General features: G+C 40.8%; 1 protein-coding gene across 1 annotated transcript in view; it reads right to left on the bottom strand.

Moving 5' to 3' along the window:
- The window catches only part of LOC114242572 (cholesterol transporter ABCA5), a 66,552-nt gene that overhangs the window by 42,891 nt on the left and 3,603 nt on the right, over positions 1 to 20,058 (bottom strand). Inside the window, exons 2-6 of the mRNA XM_028173777.2 lie at positions 7,138 to 7,303; positions 5,926 to 6,105; positions 2,441 to 2,613; positions 1,246 to 1,483; positions 476 to 708 (exon numbers count right to left, since the gene is read on the bottom strand). Of these exons, the coding sequence (XP_028029578.2) occupies positions 476 to 708; positions 1,246 to 1,483; positions 2,441 to 2,613; positions 5,926 to 6,105; positions 7,138 to 7,303 (990 nt within the window). The remainder of the gene's footprint in view (positions 1 to 475; positions 709 to 1,245; positions 1,484 to 2,440; positions 2,614 to 5,925; positions 6,106 to 7,137; positions 7,304 to 20,058) is intronic.

Here is a 20,058-nt window from a genome sequence, read left to right as displayed (position 1 = left end):
TTTATTGCATTACGTGGGTAGATTAGTTTTTTTTTCTTCCCTACCTATGCCGATAGCCTTGAGAGGCTATTTCAGCTTCACCCTAAAGTTTGTAGGTGAGCTCGCGGGGCTCAACCGGAGAGTTGCTAACACTGACCCTAGCAAGAGCAGTGCTTCGCAGAATCTACCACCGGATCAGAAACGCGACCCACTGAGAAGATCCGGCGAGAAACTCAGTGGGCTGTGTCTATGGGTTAATTCGCTCGTCGAGCCCTTCGTCGCAAATTAGTTTTCAGTTCATCTCTCGTATAGTGTTGTTCAATTAATTTTGTTAGTATCGACATTCTGCTATAAATATTCAAACTAACATGCTTTAGGATTAAAAATTAGATAGAGATTTGAGTAAAGATTCCCTTGACTTATGACTAAATCTTAGATCATCAGTAACTGCAAAATGTGCATAGGGCTCAAAATCGGTGTAAACACACAAAATTACCAATAGACAGAATCTTTGAGTCCCATTATCCTCATTCCCTCTCTTATTTTCTTCTCCTTCTCTCCCACGACGAACATGAGCAGATAGGTGATGAATTGCGACAGCGTCATGACCATGTACATGGGCATTATCACGCGGAAGATCACCAGCCAGTCTCCCGTGTGCTGGCGTTTCGGAAACTGTCTGAGATCGATGTGCATCGGAGGAACTGAAGAAGTGAAGTTTGTGTCTGCCTGTGAGGGGAAATAGACACGAACATAAATATCAGACAGATCTTTGAAAATTTGATTGGAGGTTCGCGTGAATTGCGGATAGGACCTTTTTTAAATGACTATGTATTTTTTTGTTTTTAATTTAGTATTTTAGAAAAGGTTCAGCAGATGAGTGTACCCTTGTTAACGAAAAAAAAAACACCTTTTCGTATTTATAGTATTATTAGCTGACCCGGCAGACTTCGTAGTGCCTCAATTGATAAATAAAAGACCTACACTTTTGTATAAAATAAACTAAAAAACAAACAAAAGAAATCCGTCCGACGGACACATCAAAGGAAAAACAAAATTTGACCTTTGAACCTTCGCTGGACTTCCACAAATAATTCAAGACCAAAATTAGCCAAATTAGTCCAGCCGTTTTCGAGTTTTAGCGTGACTAACGAACAGCAATTCATTTTTATTTATATAGATTATTGTACAATGCAAATCAGAGAGAATCGGAAAGACATCAACAAGCAAACATTTTAAAATTATAAAGATAATTTCAAAAATCACCTTGATTTTGGTGTAGTCAATGAGCGTCTGTAGAGCCAAGAACCCGGAATAATAATACTGCAACACGGGGCAAGTATCTTCCCTGTGCATCTCTGACAAGGGGATCAGCTGACCGCCTCTGGACCAGTCGGAGGACCAGTCTTTGACTCCGGTTCTTTCGCGGCATTTCGCTGGCGAGGTGGTCAGCGTTCTCGTCGAAGGCGTCCCGACACGAGACGGATTGGTTCTTATTGTATATCTGTAAGAGATCGAGGGAAATCCATCTATAGCTCTTTCTAGTGATATTAAGGTAAGCATGTTCTAATTTACCAAGTCAGGATTTACCAGGTCTTTATTTTTAATCAAATTTATATACAAATAGGATAAGAGATGGCGGATTCACACTCCTATAAACATCTTTACACATACACGCATATATGAAGATAGTGAAACTTTGTTGCACTCTAAGAAATCTATTTCTCTTTATTTGGATAGTTAGACATACAAAAGTACATAGTTCAGATAATACTCTGTAGTTACAACTGATGGGAAATAGAGAGTGAATACCGTCATTCACCCAAATATATAACATCTCAAGTAACTATGTATATCGTGATAGTGAATAGTGATTTGAAGTCGTCGTAGCCTAAAGGATAAGACGTCCGGTGCATTCGCATCGAGCGATGCAACGGTGTTCGAATCCCGCCGGCGGGTACCAATTTTTCTAATGTAATACGTACTTAACAAATGTTCACGATTGACTTCCACGGCGAAGGAATAATATCGTGTAATAAAATCAAACTGGCAAAACCAAAACTGGTTATATACCTGGTTATAACGCGTTATTACTGGTGGTAGGTACCACCATCTTGCCTATTTCTGCCGTGAAGCAGTAATGCGGTTCGATTTGAAGGGTGGGGCAGCCGTTGTAAGTAATCTGAGGCCTTAGAACTCATATCTTAAGGTGGGTGGCGGTATTTACGTTTTACACGTCTATGGGCTCCGGTACCCACTTAACACCAGATGGGCTGTGTGTGTGTTGTTAAAAAATACAGATCCATCTATCGTGCACCCAAGCGCATGTTGCTTAGAAGCAGTTCTTGATCAGATATCGAGAACGGATTTCCCATTAAATAGTACCAACCGGTTACCGACGCATAGCTAAGATAGACACATCGCTTCATATGAATATAGTGGTCGTCTTTTATTATCTTACCTAAGGGGCTCAGTGAAAGAGCTGGGGTCCGTATGGAATATGACGGCGATGGGAAAGTTCTTCGTGTTACTGTGATATGCGTCGTTCAGATCTTCGGTGTTGTTGTACAAGATCCAGTGGATCGGATGCTGTTCGGATTCTACGAGCATCTCGTTGATGTCACCTAAGAAGCCCTGAGAACAATGTACCGACAATTATATTATCAGGCTATAGCAGGTCACTGCTGGACATGGCCCTCGCCAATTGCACGCTACTAAGCACGATCCTCGATACTGACGGTCACCATGAGTTATATTAACTTCTATTTGAATTAAGGTTATGGTTGATACGCTCTAGCGATGTTTGCCATGAAAAGATCTAATCTAAAATGTTTTCTGCCAAACAGTAGACATCAGTTCACATGCGAGGTTTGGACGTTGGTTGTTGAGCGACAGGAGGTTTTAGTCAGTTCGACTCTGACATACATCGCCCTCCACCTCCAGTGGAGGGCGGAAGTCCGGCGATTTCCTCTTGACCAAAAAAAAAGACATCAGTTCAGCAGTGGACAGTAGATAGGATAGTGAGATGATATGATGGTAGGGTATAAAGAGATAAGTTGCCTGCACCAAAAATCGAACACAATAGTAAACGGCAAATAATTTTCAATAACATGATCAAACATTTTGTAAAGTCGAAATAAAACGCCAACCCAGTTCACAGCATCACCACAGCGCAAACCTCACAGTCAGTCATAATCAATTGGTCTGTAATGGTTATAGAAGACATCACAAAATGAATGCCACCAACCGTAAATAGGAGTAATTTGCGATATCGGGTGAAAATCTCAATTAAATTGCATATCAAATACGTTTTTCCTTATCACCTTGGCTGTGGCAAGTAAAATCATAAACCTTCATCTGGTGCGGTGGCGAGTCGAAATCCGCCCCCAACGATATTTCCACCAGCGCGCGGCAGGTCTTTCTCGATCCATCAGCACTAGGGTAGATTGAAATACTGTCTACCTATATAGCTTTGTGAGAGCATATATATCTTCATCTTCCCTCACTGCTGAGGATTGCGCCCACAAGTGACTTTCCTCCACAGTGTTCGATCATGGGTGGCATGCACCGCATGGTACAGACTACCACCAACCGCTACCTTAATCAGATCTGACCATCTTGCTGGTGTTCTGCCCACGGCGCGCTTGCCCTCGATGCGACCCGAAATTGTGAGCTTCCGAGAACGTTCCCGAGAGATGAGAACATTCTTCTTCTCAGTCGTATGCACTCTTGGCAGAGTGGTCGTGGTCATCAGTGGTGCGCTTCACCAGACGTCGCCATTCCTCGCGTACCGCGGCTATTCTTGTGCACTCGTTAACGGGACCGTTAAGAGCTGCCTTTGTTTGGTCGGTCCATCGTAATGGTGATCTGCCACGCGGTCTTATACCCTCTATCATGCCCTGCACCACAAGGCGCTCAATGGAGTCATCACCCCGCCGCGACACATTCCCGAAGAAAGTGAGGATGCGACCCTGAACGATGGAGGATGGTCGCTGCTTGAAAACATACTGTTTACAATTTATAGTATACTAGCTGACCCGGCAGACTTCGTAGTGCCTCAGTCGATAAATAAAAGACCTAAGCTTTTGTATAAAATAAACTTAAAACAAACAAAAGGGATCCGTCCGACGGGGGACACATCAAAGGAAAAACAAAATTGTTATTTTTATTTAACTCCAAGCATTTTCATATTTATTTACCTTTTAAACCTTCTCTGGACTTTCACAAATAATTCAAGACCAAAATTAGCAAAATCAGTCCAGCCGTTCCCGAGTTTTAGCGAGACTGAAGAACAGCAATTCATTTTTATATACAGGGTGGCCTTTGAAAAGTAAAATTTGAATAAAACGAACAGGGCGCGCGTGAGCGGTGAAGGGGAAGCGGGGGGAGTAACTTCGGTTTCTGGGAATTTAGTCGCGATGGAGCGTTTTACCGGAGTGGACCGTGCGTTTTGTGTGCGCGAGTTTTATAAAAACGACAATTCGGCAACCGTTGCGCGGCGTAAATTTCGAGAACACAAAGGTTTACACAACTTTGACGACACTCCAACTCTTCAAACGATTAAGAACTGGGTTGCTAAGTTCGAGGAGACCGGTTCGACGTTAGATAAACCGCGGTTGGGTCGCCCAAGGACGTCACTTACGGAACAAAACATAGACACAGTGACACAGTCTATTCGCGAAAATCCGACACAGTCAACTCGTAAGCGCGCCAGAGCATTAAACGTATCCAGGACATCGTTACAACGGATTTTGAAGAAAGATTTACATATGCACCCTTACAAAATTCAGTTGGTTCAAGAATTAAAGGAAACTGACGGTATTCAAAGACAAAATTATGCGAATGAAATGTTGAATCGGTTTACTTCCTTCAATAACATAATGTTCTCTGACGAGGCTCATTTCCATCTTAACGGGCATGTTAGTAAACAAAATTGCCGCTATTGGAGCCCCATCAATCCAAAACTTAAGCATCAGAAGCCCTTACATAGTCCGAAAGTGACTGTTTGGGCCGCTATGTCAGCCCATGGTATCCTAGGGCCTTACTTCTTTGAGGATGGCAGAGGGCGCGCAGTTACTGTTACGTCGGAGCGATATGTGGCTATGATCGAAGAGTTTTTCATACCAGAATTGCAAAACTTTTCAGGCTTTAATGCCAGGACGTGGTTTCAACAGGATGGGGCCACTTCTCACACCTCTAACACTGCTATGCCCGTTATCCGTCAACTTTTTCCTGGCAAAGTTATCTCTAAGAGAGGAGACATTTCCTGGCCTCCACGTAGTCCAGATCTGACCCCGATGGATTTTTTTTTGTGGGGCTACCTTAAGGCTAAAGTATACGACACAAACCCGCGGTCAATTGAGGCCCTAAAAGAAAACATCCGCAGAGAAATGACAAGCATTTCAGCAGTGACGTGCCGCGCAGTCATCGACAATTTTAGACGTCGTTTGCAAGAGTGCCGTGATCGCAACGGATTACATTTAGGAGATGTTATTTTCAAAAAATAATTCCCGTTTTTTAAGCTTTTTATGTAAATAAAAATTTAATTCATAATGTAATTAGTTTTATTTTAATAATTTTTTTTTCATATCAAAGGACTTATGGGCCACCCTGTATATAGATAGTTTATTTATAAATTTTTTTATTTTTTTATTTAGTCTACTTACAAATTAACAGTATAAACCAAAACATTTGTAAGGTATTAATAATTAGCTTAAGTAATTCCTAACAACAACAATAAATCACTGCAAACCATCATGGAATATATCCATAGTTGTCGGTGTCGAGCTCTTACGCGGGAGAGACATAGTTTTCTTCGTCCGCACCAGCTGAAAGTACCGAGGCGGGCCGATATGGGCCTTCCCGCAGTGAAGGCTTAGACTACACTATCTTTATCTACCAAATTGGTCACATTTATTATTAAGCATTTTCGTTTCGCACACGTACCATAGTTCCGTTGGAGTTCAGCCAATCGGCGACGACGGCAATGGAGTGGTTCTCCGGGAAGAAGTCGTGGTGGATGCGCAGCAGGGGACCTGGTTTTCGAACCTCCGGGAAGTTGGGATTTGGCACGAGCATCTTCAAGAAGATCAGCACTCCCAACGAGTATAGAGGGACCAGAACTTCCTGTTCGACATAATGCATTATTAATCTGTTAGTATCTGCAATTAAATTTAAGCTAGTGATGGGGTTTGTGAATGAGAGCTCGCCTTATATTTATTTCGTTTTCTTATATAGATAGTGACACCTACCAAGCTTCATCTCTGCACTCCCCTAAGGTAGACTGTTAGAGAATGCCTATGGTATTAAGTCCGCCTTTATACTTTCTAGTATAAGAAGTTATAAATAAATAAATAAATAAATAGTGAGTTCATAGTACTTATTTATACGTCTACGCGGTCACTTCCCAGAGAGTCGAGATCTCAAAAAATAAATAAACCACAAAGAATGTTTCTGAAAGGATTTTTGTAAAAATAGCTAATAAACTTTCTAACTTAAATCCTGATATCGAGATTAAAAAAAAACACGTGTGGTACTCGGGGACTGCCGCGGTAAAGCTATTGTATAGCTTTTTTTTTGTAGGCAGCGGCTTGGCTCTGCCCCTGGCATTGCTGAAGTCCATGGGCGACGGTAACCACTCACCATCAGGTGGGCCGTATGCTCGTCTGCCTACAAGGGCAATAAACAAAAAAAATAACAACTTATGCAATTATAACTAGACAATAATAATAATTTAATATTAAAACAATAATAAAATTGATTACACTATATTTACAAACATTACCAAAAGCAAAACATTAACTGTCCCCTTCACACTCATAAGCTAGACCGCGCGAGAGAGAGGTGGGCAGATTTTTCAAGATGCGCATGCAGTGCGACGTTACGCTGCGCGTTTATTCACAAACACTACACAAGCGCAACGTGTGAATGTGTTGAACGCGAGCTACACGGTAGGCGGAGTGGGAATGTTAGGTTTTATTTTCGTTACGGAATTTCTTGATTCGGTCACCGCGCTTAAAGCTCGTGATAAAAGCTATGCAATAGCTTAAAAATCAAACTTCATAGCTTCTTTTCATTACAATTCAAACAAATTTTCAAATTATTTCTATTTAGTTATGAAGTAAGAAAATGCGGTGGTTAGAATGTACGTAAACTAACAGCCAAAGTCTTTCTGGTGTCTCGTTTCTTGAGTAGCAGGTTCCTGACGACGGTCGCCCAGAGCTGCGGCCAGAACCTGGCGGCGGGACGGGTGCCCATGGCGCCGCGTAGATGGCTACCCACAGCAGCGCAGTCCACTCCTATCGACGCCGTCTCTGCGCATTTCCTGCGGAAGAAGAGAGAACAAACGCTTAATTTGCGATGTTTCGGATACGTTTTTTTTTATTGCTTACATGGGTGGACGAGCTCAAAGCCTGGTGTTAAGTGGTTACTGGAGCCCACATAGACATTTACAACGTAAATGCGCCACTCACCTTGAGATATAACTAGTCAGGTCATAAGTATTGTCACACAGTAAAAACTTTTCTTTTAGAATGCTGGCTACAAAAAAGTTTATTGAATTCGAATTTCGAATTGTTCATGAAAATAAAAATGTATACTTTTAGAATTTTACTCATTTTTAAATATGGAGTGGACGCTTAAAGAAGACCGTGTTGCAGTTATTGCGTCGCATCGTTGCGGTTACGCGCCAATTCAAATTTTTAACATACTGAAAATTTTGAATATAACCAAAAGATTCGTTTATCGTACCATCAAACGATACAATGAAGACTCTAGTGTAGATGACAGGTCAAGAAGTGGTCGCCCTCGGTCTGTTAGGACTCCAGCAGTGATAAAAGCTGTGAAGGCGCGAATTGAAAGAAATCCCAAACGTAAGCAGAAACTGTTGGCCCTTCAGATGGGGTTAAGCAGAACCACGGTGAAAAGGGTGTTAAATGAAAACTAAGGGCTTCGGGCATATCGAAGGAAAACAGGACATCGTTTGAATGCTCGTCTAATGGACCTGAGACTGAAGAGATGCCGCGCTTTGTTGAAGCGGTACGCGGGAACAAAATATCGGGAAATTCTTTTTTCGGATGAACAAATTTTTACCTTAGAAGAGAGCTACAACAAACAAAATGATAAGGTGTAGGCACACAGTAGTGAAGAAGCGAGCAACCGTATTCCGCGTGTCCAACGAGGTCATTTTCCATCCTCGCTCATGGTATGGTTGGGAGTTTCTTATTGGGGCTTAACAGAGGTACATTTTTGTGAGAAAGGTGTAAAAACGAATGCAGTTGTGTATCAAAATACAGTCCTGACGAACCTTGTGGAACCTGTTTCTCATACCATGTTCAATAACAGGCACTGGGTATTCTAACAAGATTCGGCGCCAGCTCATAGAGCGAAGAGCACACAAGACTGGCTGGCGGCGCGTGAAATCGACTTCATCCGGCACGAAGACTGGCCCTCCTCCAGTCTAGATTTGAATCCGTTAGATTACAAGATATGGTAACACTTGGAGGTAAAGGCGTGCTCAAAGCCTCATCCTAATTTGGAGTCACTCAAGACATCCTTGATTAAGGCAGCCGCCGGTATTGACATGGACCTCGTTCGTGCTGCGATAGACGACTGGCCGCGCTGATTGAAGGCCTGTATTCAAAATCACGGAGGTCATTTTGAATAAACTTTAGTGTCATAAGAATCTATGTTTTGTAAAGTTCATTTTGGTATATAAATGGTTACATAATGAATAAACTTGTTTCAATTATTTTACATTAAACATGTGACAGAATTTATGACCTGACTAGGTAAGTTCTATACTGCAAAAAATTCACGAATGCTTTCAATACCATTGAAATTTTCCTAAATCGTCGTCGTATTGTGAATAAATTTTGAAAGAAATATGACTTGAGAGTATACTTAAACCAGATGTTCAAAGTAAAATGGAGTAAAGTAAAAAAAAGTTATGTAAAAATTATAATCATTTATCGTACAACTATTTATTCTTAGGAAAATCTTAGATTTCAACGAGATTCGTCATTGTAATGCGTTTCGGTTTGAAAGGTGGGGCAGCCGTTGGAACTATACTTGAGACCTTAGAACTTATATCTCAAGGTGGGTGGCGCATTTACGTTGTGGATGTCTATGGGCTCCAGTAACCACTCGACACCAGGTGGGCTGTGAGCTCGTCCACCAATCTAAGCAATAAAAAAAAATATCGTCTACATATAACTACACTGCAATCTGATAAAAGGCGTGAACAAAATCATTTGTACAAATGGAAACATCGTAACCGTGTTTGTGTTTCAATCAAGTAAAGTGATGCAGCGTAGCAATCGCCACACCCTGAGCGACCCTGACGTGGAACGGTTTATTAGAAGTATATATTATTATAGAAGCATATTTCAGTTTTACATTACAATGTTGTCGCTGTTATTGGTCCCACTAGAAAATTATCTTTATTACTCTTCTATATACGTGGAAAACATCTGTTAAGGCTTTAATGAGCAAGAATTCCACATGACCACGACTGCTCTGCCAAGAGCAACCGATTATGATGATGATGACTCTTCTATATGGGGTAGCAGGAGTGAATATCGTCGCCCGTATCGAGACAGCATATAGCAGCTAACTTCAATGCATTAATGATTCGCAGAAATATGCAGGATTCTGGGTCCTACCCTTGCCTACTCACAAAATGCCCTACTACCAGTAAATGCTAGCTTATTAATGCAGTATGCCGGTAACATTTAGAGCAGAGCCCACTCTGCGGTGAATAGATTTTTTTCAATCCAGTATACCTAATCAAATACATGTTACCAATAAACTATGTACCAATAAAAATCGTATGTGAAAACTTAGGGTAGCTTTTGCTCAAACTTTGTCGTGCTTATAAGAGCCCTTTCGAACAAGTTTAGTCAATAAGTAACAAGTCAGGGGAGCACGGCGTCCGGATGTCGTGTTACAATGCATATTATATTGCAAGTCTGTTGTTTCGCACTGGATCTTCAAAAAAAAAACACTGCGTTTTATTATTTCCCCACGTTAACTGACTTCTAAAGTATATCAGAGGAAATGTGAAAGTAGCCCCGGTAATCAACAAATTAAAGAGCGGACGGTTAGCGTGGTATAGACATGTGACGCGTAGAGAGAAGATTCATGTGACTAGGAGATGTATGGAAATGGTAGTGCAAGGTAGAGAGGGTAGAGGTCGACCAAAGAAGACATGGATGGAGTGTGTGAATGACGATATGAGAGAGAGAGAGGAGTTAGTGTTGAGATGACGGCTGATAGAAGTGAATGGAAGAGAAAAATTAGCTGTGCCGACCCCACCTTTTGGAATAAGGTGGAGAAAAAGAGTTAACTTACTTCTAAGCTATGTACCGATTTATGGGTACTTAACTGTAAACATGAAATCTAGCTCTAAATTGGGCGATGTAGCTCACAACCTACCTGCAGTTACCGGAATCCAGAGATATCGCAAAATCAATATCTTGAGGGTAAACTTTAAGGGTAAACCCTGCAATCATATTGGTACAACAATTGCCCTACCTAACTGAAAGTCGTGATTGAATCACAGACAAAGTAAGTCCTGTTGTATAAGCGGTGAATTTATAACATACTCTAAATAAGAGGTTAGAAATTAGGGGGCTAAGTGAAAAAAAGGGTAAGATAAATCTCGGAAGGGACAGCCAACAGTTATGGTGGCCTTTATTTTTCGGGATTGCATATCCGTGCAAATAGAGTTTTGGGTATTAGCTGAAGTGATGAAAATTTGAATACATTTCTCACGAACATCCATAATACGACGCTAAAATACCCCAAGGACATGTACTAAATTACCTGCTGCTTACAATATTCGACTTTTAGTAAAAGTGTTTAAAACCTTGTTTTTTTTTTATTTATTGCTTAGATGGTTGGACGAGCTCACAGCCCACCTGGTGTTAAGTGGTTACTGGACTCCAGTCCTCGAGCCATGTGTCTAAAGATCTTTTTTTTATTACTTAGGTGAGTGGACGGACGAGCGTATGGCACACCTGGTCTTAAGTGGTTACCGGTGCCCATAGGCATCTACAACGTAACTATAAGTTCTAAGGTCTCAGTATAGTTACTACGGCTGCCCCAATCTTCAAAGCGAGACGCATTACTGCTTCACGGCAGAAATAGGCAGGGCGGTGGTACCTACCCGCGCGGACTCACAAGAGGTCCTACCACCAGTGATTACAATAAATTGGTTTAAAAAAAATTTGATAGCACGTAAACTAAATCTAATGTGTCACCAGTCGTCGGTACATTTCTGATCACACCATTGAATGCATTGTTCTTCAAATCCATTCACTAGTTGGGTAAATAGAAGCCTCTCTAGCATAGTTATGTTAAGTATTCTAGAATCAAATTATTCTCTCTACAATTATGTAAGCGTTCTGTAACGTACGTGCGAAGGACCGGTTCGCAGGTGTGCTGTGCCCCTTATCTATAAAATTTGTTATTCATCAATCAATACGGTGCAATGACCGCTCATTTTCATCATGACACATAACTTTTTACTAGGTTGGGTCGGTGAACGACATTTGTAAATGATTTTGTTTTGCAAATTACAACAAAATCCGGCTGTGTGGTCCCGGTTTAAAATAGCACTACCTATCTCAGACCGTGGGCGTCGTAAAAAGCCTTTTACGAGACCTTTACTTTACTTTAATCTCCATTAAGGGACTCAGCGGAGAATGGACAGCAGCTTTCACTGAGGACTATATGATAGTACTGTGTTCCCCAATCGACATTTACAGTATAGCGTATCATATGTCCGCATGTGTAGCTACCACTATCCTTCCTATTTCGGCAACGATACTTGATACCAGTCTGAAAGTTGGAAAAACTGTTATACCATACAGATTTGATACATATAGATTTTGTACTGGTGGTAGGACCTTTTGTGAGTCCCCACGGGTAGGTGCCACGACCCTGCCTATTTTTACCGTGAAGCAGTAATGCGTTTCGGTTTGAAGGGTGGAGCAGCCGTTGTAACTATACTGAGACCTTAGAACTTATATCTCAAGGTGGGTGGCGCGGCAATATCTGTATTAAAGATAGAGAACGTTAGTGATATCCATTTCAATGTAAGAAATCTCATAAAAATTCAAAGCGTGCGTGCGTGAGAACTTCAAGACTAAGAACTTTCTTTAAGCTTCTCATCTAAAGTATATCAAATCGGTGAAGCCCCTATATGTCTTTTATTCTTCTAGAGTATTTGGTATTCTGTAAGACAGACAGGGAATATATTTGGTTTTGGTTTGTTTATTATGTATTTTGAATTAAAAATATTTAAAAAACATAAATAGCATTATCCTTTCATGTGATCTATTTGAAAACCATCCATTTTTTTTGCAAAAAGCCTCTCTACACAAGGTCCCTTCATTGAGTTACTCTGATTAAATATTAGTCCAGTTTTATATATAGTTATTTTAATTTCCGTAAAACGAGTATTCCTATCGAACACTCAATAAAACATACCACCATCGAGTATGCGGAATCATTAACACTGAACTTTAAAGCGGACGAGCCTCAAGGTTGCATCCATTTCACCGATTACTATACTCACCACGCCTTCTCGACTGTACCAATCGCAAAAGCCTGTAAATATAAACCCGTAACAATATCATATTATATCATATCGCCTTTGTGTAATATATATTTTTCTAAAGGGCAAATAAGTATAATTGACGTTCGTGTGTAGGTTGAACCTTAATGTTTCTTTCTATCTATGATCGCATTGTTGGTCGAGAGGTTAGATAATCACTGTACCGCAGCTCGTATTTGACTCCCAATCAAGGGATGAAAGCTAACCGTGAATGTTAATAGTTTCTAATTTAATGAAACAGAACTTTTCAGAAATTTTAAATGGTTATGACTTTTGCCACCGATTCGGAATACAGTTTCACGACGGAGAAGAATCAGCGTGACTCGAGGCTTGCTTTTTTCCAAATATTGTAGGTATGAACATATACATTTGTGAGTCCGCGCGGGTAGGTACCGTCACCCTGCCTATTTCTGCCGTGAAGCAGTAATGCGTTTCGGTTTGAAGGGCGGGGCAGCCATTGTAACTGTACTGAGATCTTAGAACTTATATCTCAAGGTGGGTGGCGCATTTACGTTGTAGATGTCTATGGGCTCCATACTTAAGAAGTGTACCTGTTTTCAGAGTACTTAACCGTAGCTAGGCGCTTGGCTCTGTTCCTGGCATTGATGAGGTCTATAAGCAACTGTGTCTGAGCGTCTGTGTGGTTCTCTTGTCTCGCATATTTTTCGCAACCACATGACGGGAAAAGCTTCATAGTAGAACGCAGACATAATCGATCTAACCGTATCTCTAATTGCCAAAAAAGGACCTTTCAAACATATAATCTTAATTGGAAAGATCTCACACAGCTTATTATCCTTAAATTAAAAATTTCACCGGAGTTTCATGACCGCGGAAGACCAAACGATGGATTTCAGAGGGCATTCTTGATACCCGAACTTTTTCAACGAATTTTTTTTTAGGTATTTCTCCATGTTTTCCTTTTTCGTGTATAATATTAAATGATAAGGCCTGATTAACGTCGGGCATATGTGCTATAATGTGTGCGACGACTAACCGTGCATCGGCTGGTTCGTACCAATAAATCTATAAATCGACTGGCTTATGAATCATAGAGTGACACATACAATTCTTTATCTAATTCTAACACTACGACTTACAACAGCGTTCAATTTATAATTCTAAAATATGCCTTATTGGTTTCTTTTAATGTGTCTTACCTAATACCTTTTTCTAGGCGAACCGATTTTCATAATCCGTTTATTTATTTGAAACTTGATGCCTCTCATGCTACTATTTATTTTATCAAGATATGACTAGTAGTTATTGAGTTATCATTAAGAATGCAAGCCCACTGAGTTTCTCGCCGGATCTTCTCAGTGGGTCGCGTTTCCGACCCGGTGGTAGATTCTGCGAAGCACGGCTCTTGCTAGGGTTCGTGTTAGCAACAACGTCAGGTTTGAGCCCCGTGAGCTCACCTACTAAAGTTAGGGTTACCCTGACATAGCCGCTAGGGCTATCAGCTTAGGTAGGACAAAATAAATAAGAATGCATAAAATAGACTTCGACTACATTGACGATATTCGTATCTTCGCCTCGAAGTCTATAGGGAAGATTATAGACGGTATAATATACGAAAAATATCACGATGAAATAGGTGACCGTAATAATGTTATCAAAAGTTTGACAACAGGGGGTGGGGGCGTTAAATAAAAGTAGAGCGGGTTATTACGGGGCTGGGACGCCTGCCAGCGGGACCTACTTACTTAGGCTGTAGTCAAATGTCTACACATACGTTTGAGACTAGCTTGGCCAACGAAAAGTCGGACGAAATTGCCGCATTAGTAACGTTTATTTATTATTTTTATGGCTTCTATGGGTGAATGTTCTCGTGGCTCATCTATTGTCTTCTTAGGTGGAAGTCTCAAATTGTATTGTATAGCGGCGGGGTGTGTTCTGAGTCCGCTCGGGTAGGTACCACAATCCTCTTATGGTTCGATTGACTACAACAATTGGTCAGATCAGTCCACTGTTTACCCAGTGTGACTCTTCAGGTTTATGCTCAATTAAAAACCAGCATAATATACATGATATCAAGCTTATACTGGTCTAATGAGACCGTACGAATGGCTACCTTGCCTTGCCGATTTCTGCCGTGAAGCAGTAATGCATTCCGGCTTGAAGGTTGGCCCAGTCGTTGTGTAAAGAACTGAGAATTAGAACTCACGTACCAAAATGGGTGCCGGTGTTTACGTTGTTCATATCTGTGGGCTCGCCTAACCTGGTATCCCAGGAGAGCCTTTAATATTTTTTTAAATATCCTGCGGCCACTTATCCCAAACCATTCTGCAGAATAGGGAATAACTTCCCAACAAAACACGAATACAGAACTCCAGGCAAATCTTGATCTGATTGTAACGAAACTTTGTCCTTGGATCGAAAATACGTCTAGACGAGCTACACGAAATCGCACTGAAACCCGAGAAATGCCTACGACAAACGAAACGTGACTATTGTAAAAAAAAGTACTCGCTGGAATTCAATGAGCATTATTACAGTGAAGAGTAAAAGTAAAGACAACGAGTTTTTTTACAAAGTTCCCTTTTTTAAGAATTAGTTTTAAATTTTCTCGGCTATCCATTATTGACTATTATTGAACGGGTTTTTTATAATTCCACGATTTTCATATCTAATATCGAGGGGTGAAATACTTTTAGGTTTCAGCGTGATTTCGCTCAACACGCTACATTTATCTTTGTAATTAAATGTCCGTTTTATTTGGTATTAGCATCAACAGTTCGACGTTTCTAATTGAACTTCAATTATGTTTACTCCATTAAAATAGCTGAAGTAGTTCAAATTTCCAAGTTTCCAAATTTTTTACTTAAAATGTTACTCCTGGAAAGTTGCAAAAATATCGCTTGAACCGAATAGCCTCTCATCCCTCGATATGTTCCCGATGTTTCGATGGTGTTGCAAGCGCCATGACCACATTGTTCCGGTCACCGTCCTCGTCGAACCCGTCACTTGCAACGAAGGGCTCGACGAGCGAATTAACCCACAGACACAGCCCACTGAGTTTCTCGCCGGATCTTCTCAGTAGGTCATGTTTCCGATGCGGTGGTAGATACTGCGAAGCACTGCTCTTGCTAGGGTGAGTGCTAGCATCACTCCGGTTTGAGCCCCGTGAGCTCACCTACATGTTAGGGCGAAGCTGAAATAGCCTCTCAAGGCTATCAGCATAGGTAGGGATATAAAAAAAAGATCACGTTCTCACCCTTATGTTTTTTTTTGACAAATACTAGTTTATTTTCTGATTTTCTTGTAACAGCGTTTTTGGCCGATTGTTTTCCAACTCAATGACTAGGATTTCTAGGTTGGAGGAGTTCCAAACTTACAAATCGGTCGCCACCTGCCTTTGTGTATCCATCACAGAATAAGCTCTCACAGGGCTTTATTATTTATTTATTGCTTAGATTGGCGGACGAGATCACAGTCCACCTGGTTTTAAGGTGGTGTCAAGACCAGGTGAGCCGTGAGCTCATCCACACACATAAGCAACAAAAAAATTTTTTAAAGGGTTACTACTAGAAACTTACGCATGGGGAAATATTTGTAGTCAACGGTAATGGCGCTCTATTAAGCATAACATCCGAAGTGATGTTATCAAAACTATTTTTTTTCTTCCTATCAAATCGCTAATAGCTTATGGGACTATTCCAACTACGCGCGGTCGGGAACAATGTATAATTAAAAAGTATAGCTTAGTCGAGATGACGCTGCAGGTGACGCCTCGAATGTTCTGGAATGCTGCCAATAGATGACGTGTCAGTGCTATTGTAGTGAAATAATGCAATTTTAGGTTACATCTTTAAATAACACGATACTAAATTAGATTGTGTGACGAAGTTCCTGGTGTTAAGGTAACATAAACGCAGTCTTCCCGTGCGTGTTACAATATCAACATCAAATGCAGCTTTATGAACAAACACTATTCTTAGTTTATTATTGGCTATCTATAGCGCTTGTGTGATATTTTCTTTCTATCTGCAATATGCATTAAGCATTACTAGAGGTCCCGCAGTAGTCGAAATTCGACTATAATTAATTGGAATTGTAAATTTGTACACTATTATGATTGTATTTTATACTTCTATAATCACAAATTTCGCCAAGACTACAGTATAAAAAATATTAACAAAGATAAATCATATTCTATTCTCAATTTGACAACAGACGTCAAGAACAAAAGTTTGACAGTAAATAGTATGCATGCGTGTGTGCGTCAAATACATGGTATGTAGTGTGTGTAATGTTTTCTTTATTGATTTAATGTATCTTTTATGCATTATTTAAAAATATATTAGCATTGTGCACTTCTTCTCTATATTCTCTATAAGTGTGGAAAATTTCATACTCCTCCGTTCGCGCAATTTTCTTAAAAAGGGATACAAAGTTTTTGCTTCACGTATTAATATATAGATTAAACTATCTATTTGGTGTTTAATAATTACTTTTCCACAATTACCTACGCTCCGTTGAACTATTTTACCAGCATTAAGATAGTTCAAATTCAATACGATTATCAAACAAAGGGGATAAAGACACTTATAATATTCAACCAGCTTGTTGTCACAATAACGCAGTAGCTTTGACTAGAATTTTAATGGGTAACAATTAGAGGGTACGGCTTTAAATATTTTTCACTGGTAAAATTGTGTAATGTATTTTTTTCCATACCTATTCGCTAGTAGCCTATAAGGCTATTCCAGCTACGCGTGGATGGGTAGGTGAGCCCATTAACATCTAGACGTAAATGCGCCACCCAACTTGAGATATATGTTCTAAGGTCTCAGTATAGTTACAACGGCTGCCCCACCCTTCAAACCGAAACTGCTTCATGGCAGATATAGGCAGGGCGGTGGTACCTACCCGTGTGAACTCACAAGAGATCCTACCACCAGTAAACTGGCTCTAAAGGAATTCCCTAATATTGCTGGTGTAAAAACGACTATATAAAATACACTTATCCGACCGCGACGGGGTAACGCAAAACCGCCGTCACCCGAATCATGTCTTGTCGGATCCTGTAGATCCACTCTTGGTGCTTTTAGGACCCTCAAGCACCGATCGTCATCCTTCTCGAACCCATCGCTTGCGACGAAGGGCTCGACGAGCGAATTAACCCATAGACACAGCCCACTGAGTTTCTCGCTGGATCTTCTCAGTGGGTCGCGTTTCCGATCCGGTGGTAGATTCTGCAAAGCACTGCTCTTGCTAGGGTTAGTGTTAGCATCACTCCGGTTTGAGCCCGTGAGTTCACCTACTAGTTAAGGTTATGCTGAAATTGCCTCCCAAGGCTATCAGGTAGGAAAAAAAATATGAATATTTTACGTAATATGTCCTCTGGAATAATACGTCCTGAAAGGGAGTGTTATCAGATCCTTTAAGACTGAATGTTGTGTTGATAACACTTCGTACCTCCAATGCTTCGAGTTGGAGACGTAACAATCTATATATTAATACGTGAAGCAAAAACTTTGTATCCCTTTTTACGTAAATTGCGCGGACGGAGGAGTGTGAAATTTTCCACACTTATATAGAATATAGAGAAGAAGTGCACAATGCACTTCAATGCATTTTTTTTTAAATAATGCGTAAAATATACAGTACATCAATAAAGAAAACATTACACACACTACATACCATGTATTTGACGCACACACGCATGCATACTATTTATTGTCAAACTTTTGTTCTTGACGTCTGTTGTCAAATTGAGATTAAATATTGTTTGTCTTTGTTAATATTTTTTATAGTGTAGTCTTGGCGAAATTTGTGATTATAGAAGTATAAAATACAATCATAATAGTGTACAAACTTACAATTCCAATTAATTATAGTCGAATTTCGACTATTGCAGGACCTCTAGTAATTTATTAATCCCCCATATAACACGGTAGATTTGTTCCGCATTATAGGACACGCGTTGTAAACTTATTTAAGTATTTACATCAGTCTCTGTAACCCACAGTAGACGGAATCCTAATTAGGTTATTTAATAAGAAACCAATTATTTTTGTGTTTTTGACTTGGTTGATTTTCATGTGGCTGTTACGTCAGCAATTTTGGCAAACAACGAAGAGAAGAAATCAATAAACAGCCAATCATATAACGCGAAACTTTATGAGCTTCAGAATGTTCAGTATAAATGTTACGCAAATCCGTGTAATCAACAATTATTAAAGGTTACACAATATTATGTCTGGTGTAGGCGGAGTTTGGTGACGTGCCAATACTGGAACCTTGCTACAAAACAGCTCCGCGTTTGTTGTTTAAGGACGAAAGAACAAAGGAATTGTGCTTTATTAATATGAGCTTTTTTTTTATAAAAGCCCTTTAAATACCCCGGTAAACTTGTGATGTTCAAAGGCCCGTTTTTATTTCCGCCGTGAAGCAGTAATGCGTTTCGGTTCGAAGGGTGAGGTTGACGTTGTAACTTTTTTTTTTTTTTTTTTTTTTTTTTTTTTTTTTTTTTTTTTTTTTTTTTTTTTTTATGACTGAAAGATTACTGGTGTCCCGGAGGCCTTTCCAGCTTCACCAGGACAGGTGGGCGAGCAAAGGCTCAGCCAGGAGGGGGGGGATTTGCTAACAACTGCCCGAGCGCCTCCGAAGGAGACCTAACAACTCAAGAGCAATTGCTTCGCGAATGAATCTACTACCGGATCGGAATCGCGACCCACTGAGAAGATCCGGCGAGAAACTCAGCGGGCTGATGCATGGGTTAGGTTGCACGTCGACCTCTTTGTCGAGTTCGACGAGTACGGTTACCGAGGTTCCTCAGCCTGCTCCTAGTGTTAGAGCTGAAGGTATCTAATGCAAGAGTTATTGGATCTGATGGATCCGTAAGGACGTGTCTAGGGCGACGACGGTGACTTGCTCCTGCGTGATCAGGATTCGGGGAGTAATCAGCGGCGGCAACGATAAGGCGATTATCATGACGCATAGCCTTATCGAAGTAACGTTCCGACACTAACTTCATGTGTTTGCGGATCGATTCGAGGCCCAGGTCGTCGTGAAGGTCGACGTTCCTCACGAACCACGGAGCCCCGACGGCTAACCTGCAAAAGCGGGATTGTAAGGATTGGAGGGTGTCTATGTGTGTGCGGGCCGCGTGAGCGAACACCACACTCGCGTAAGTCATGATGGGCCTTATGCAAGTTTTGTAAAGTGTCACCTTGTTCCGAAGGGACATTTTACTCCGCTTACAGATCATGGGATAGAGTCTGCCGAGAATAAATGCGGCATGGTCGCGGACTGTTTTTATATGCGGGCGGAATGTCATGGATGCATCCAGGGTGACTCCCAGGTACTTGACCTTCCTGGCCCAGGGTATAGGTTGGCCGAAGAGGGTGATCGGGGGCCGTTGTAACTATACTGAGACCTTAGAACTTATATCTCAAGGTGGGTGGCGCATTTACGTTGTAGATGTCTATGGGCTCCAGTAACCACTTCACACC

This window comes from Bombyx mandarina, chromosome 16 (assembly GCF_030267445.1).
Source record: "Bombyx mandarina strain Sakado chromosome 16, ASM3026744v2".
NCBI classification, from domain to species: domain Eukaryota; kingdom Metazoa; phylum Arthropoda; class Insecta; order Lepidoptera; family Bombycidae; genus Bombyx; species Bombyx mandarina.
Note: the sequence above shows the minus strand (reverse complement) of the source record. Positions and strands in the feature narration are given on the sequence as shown.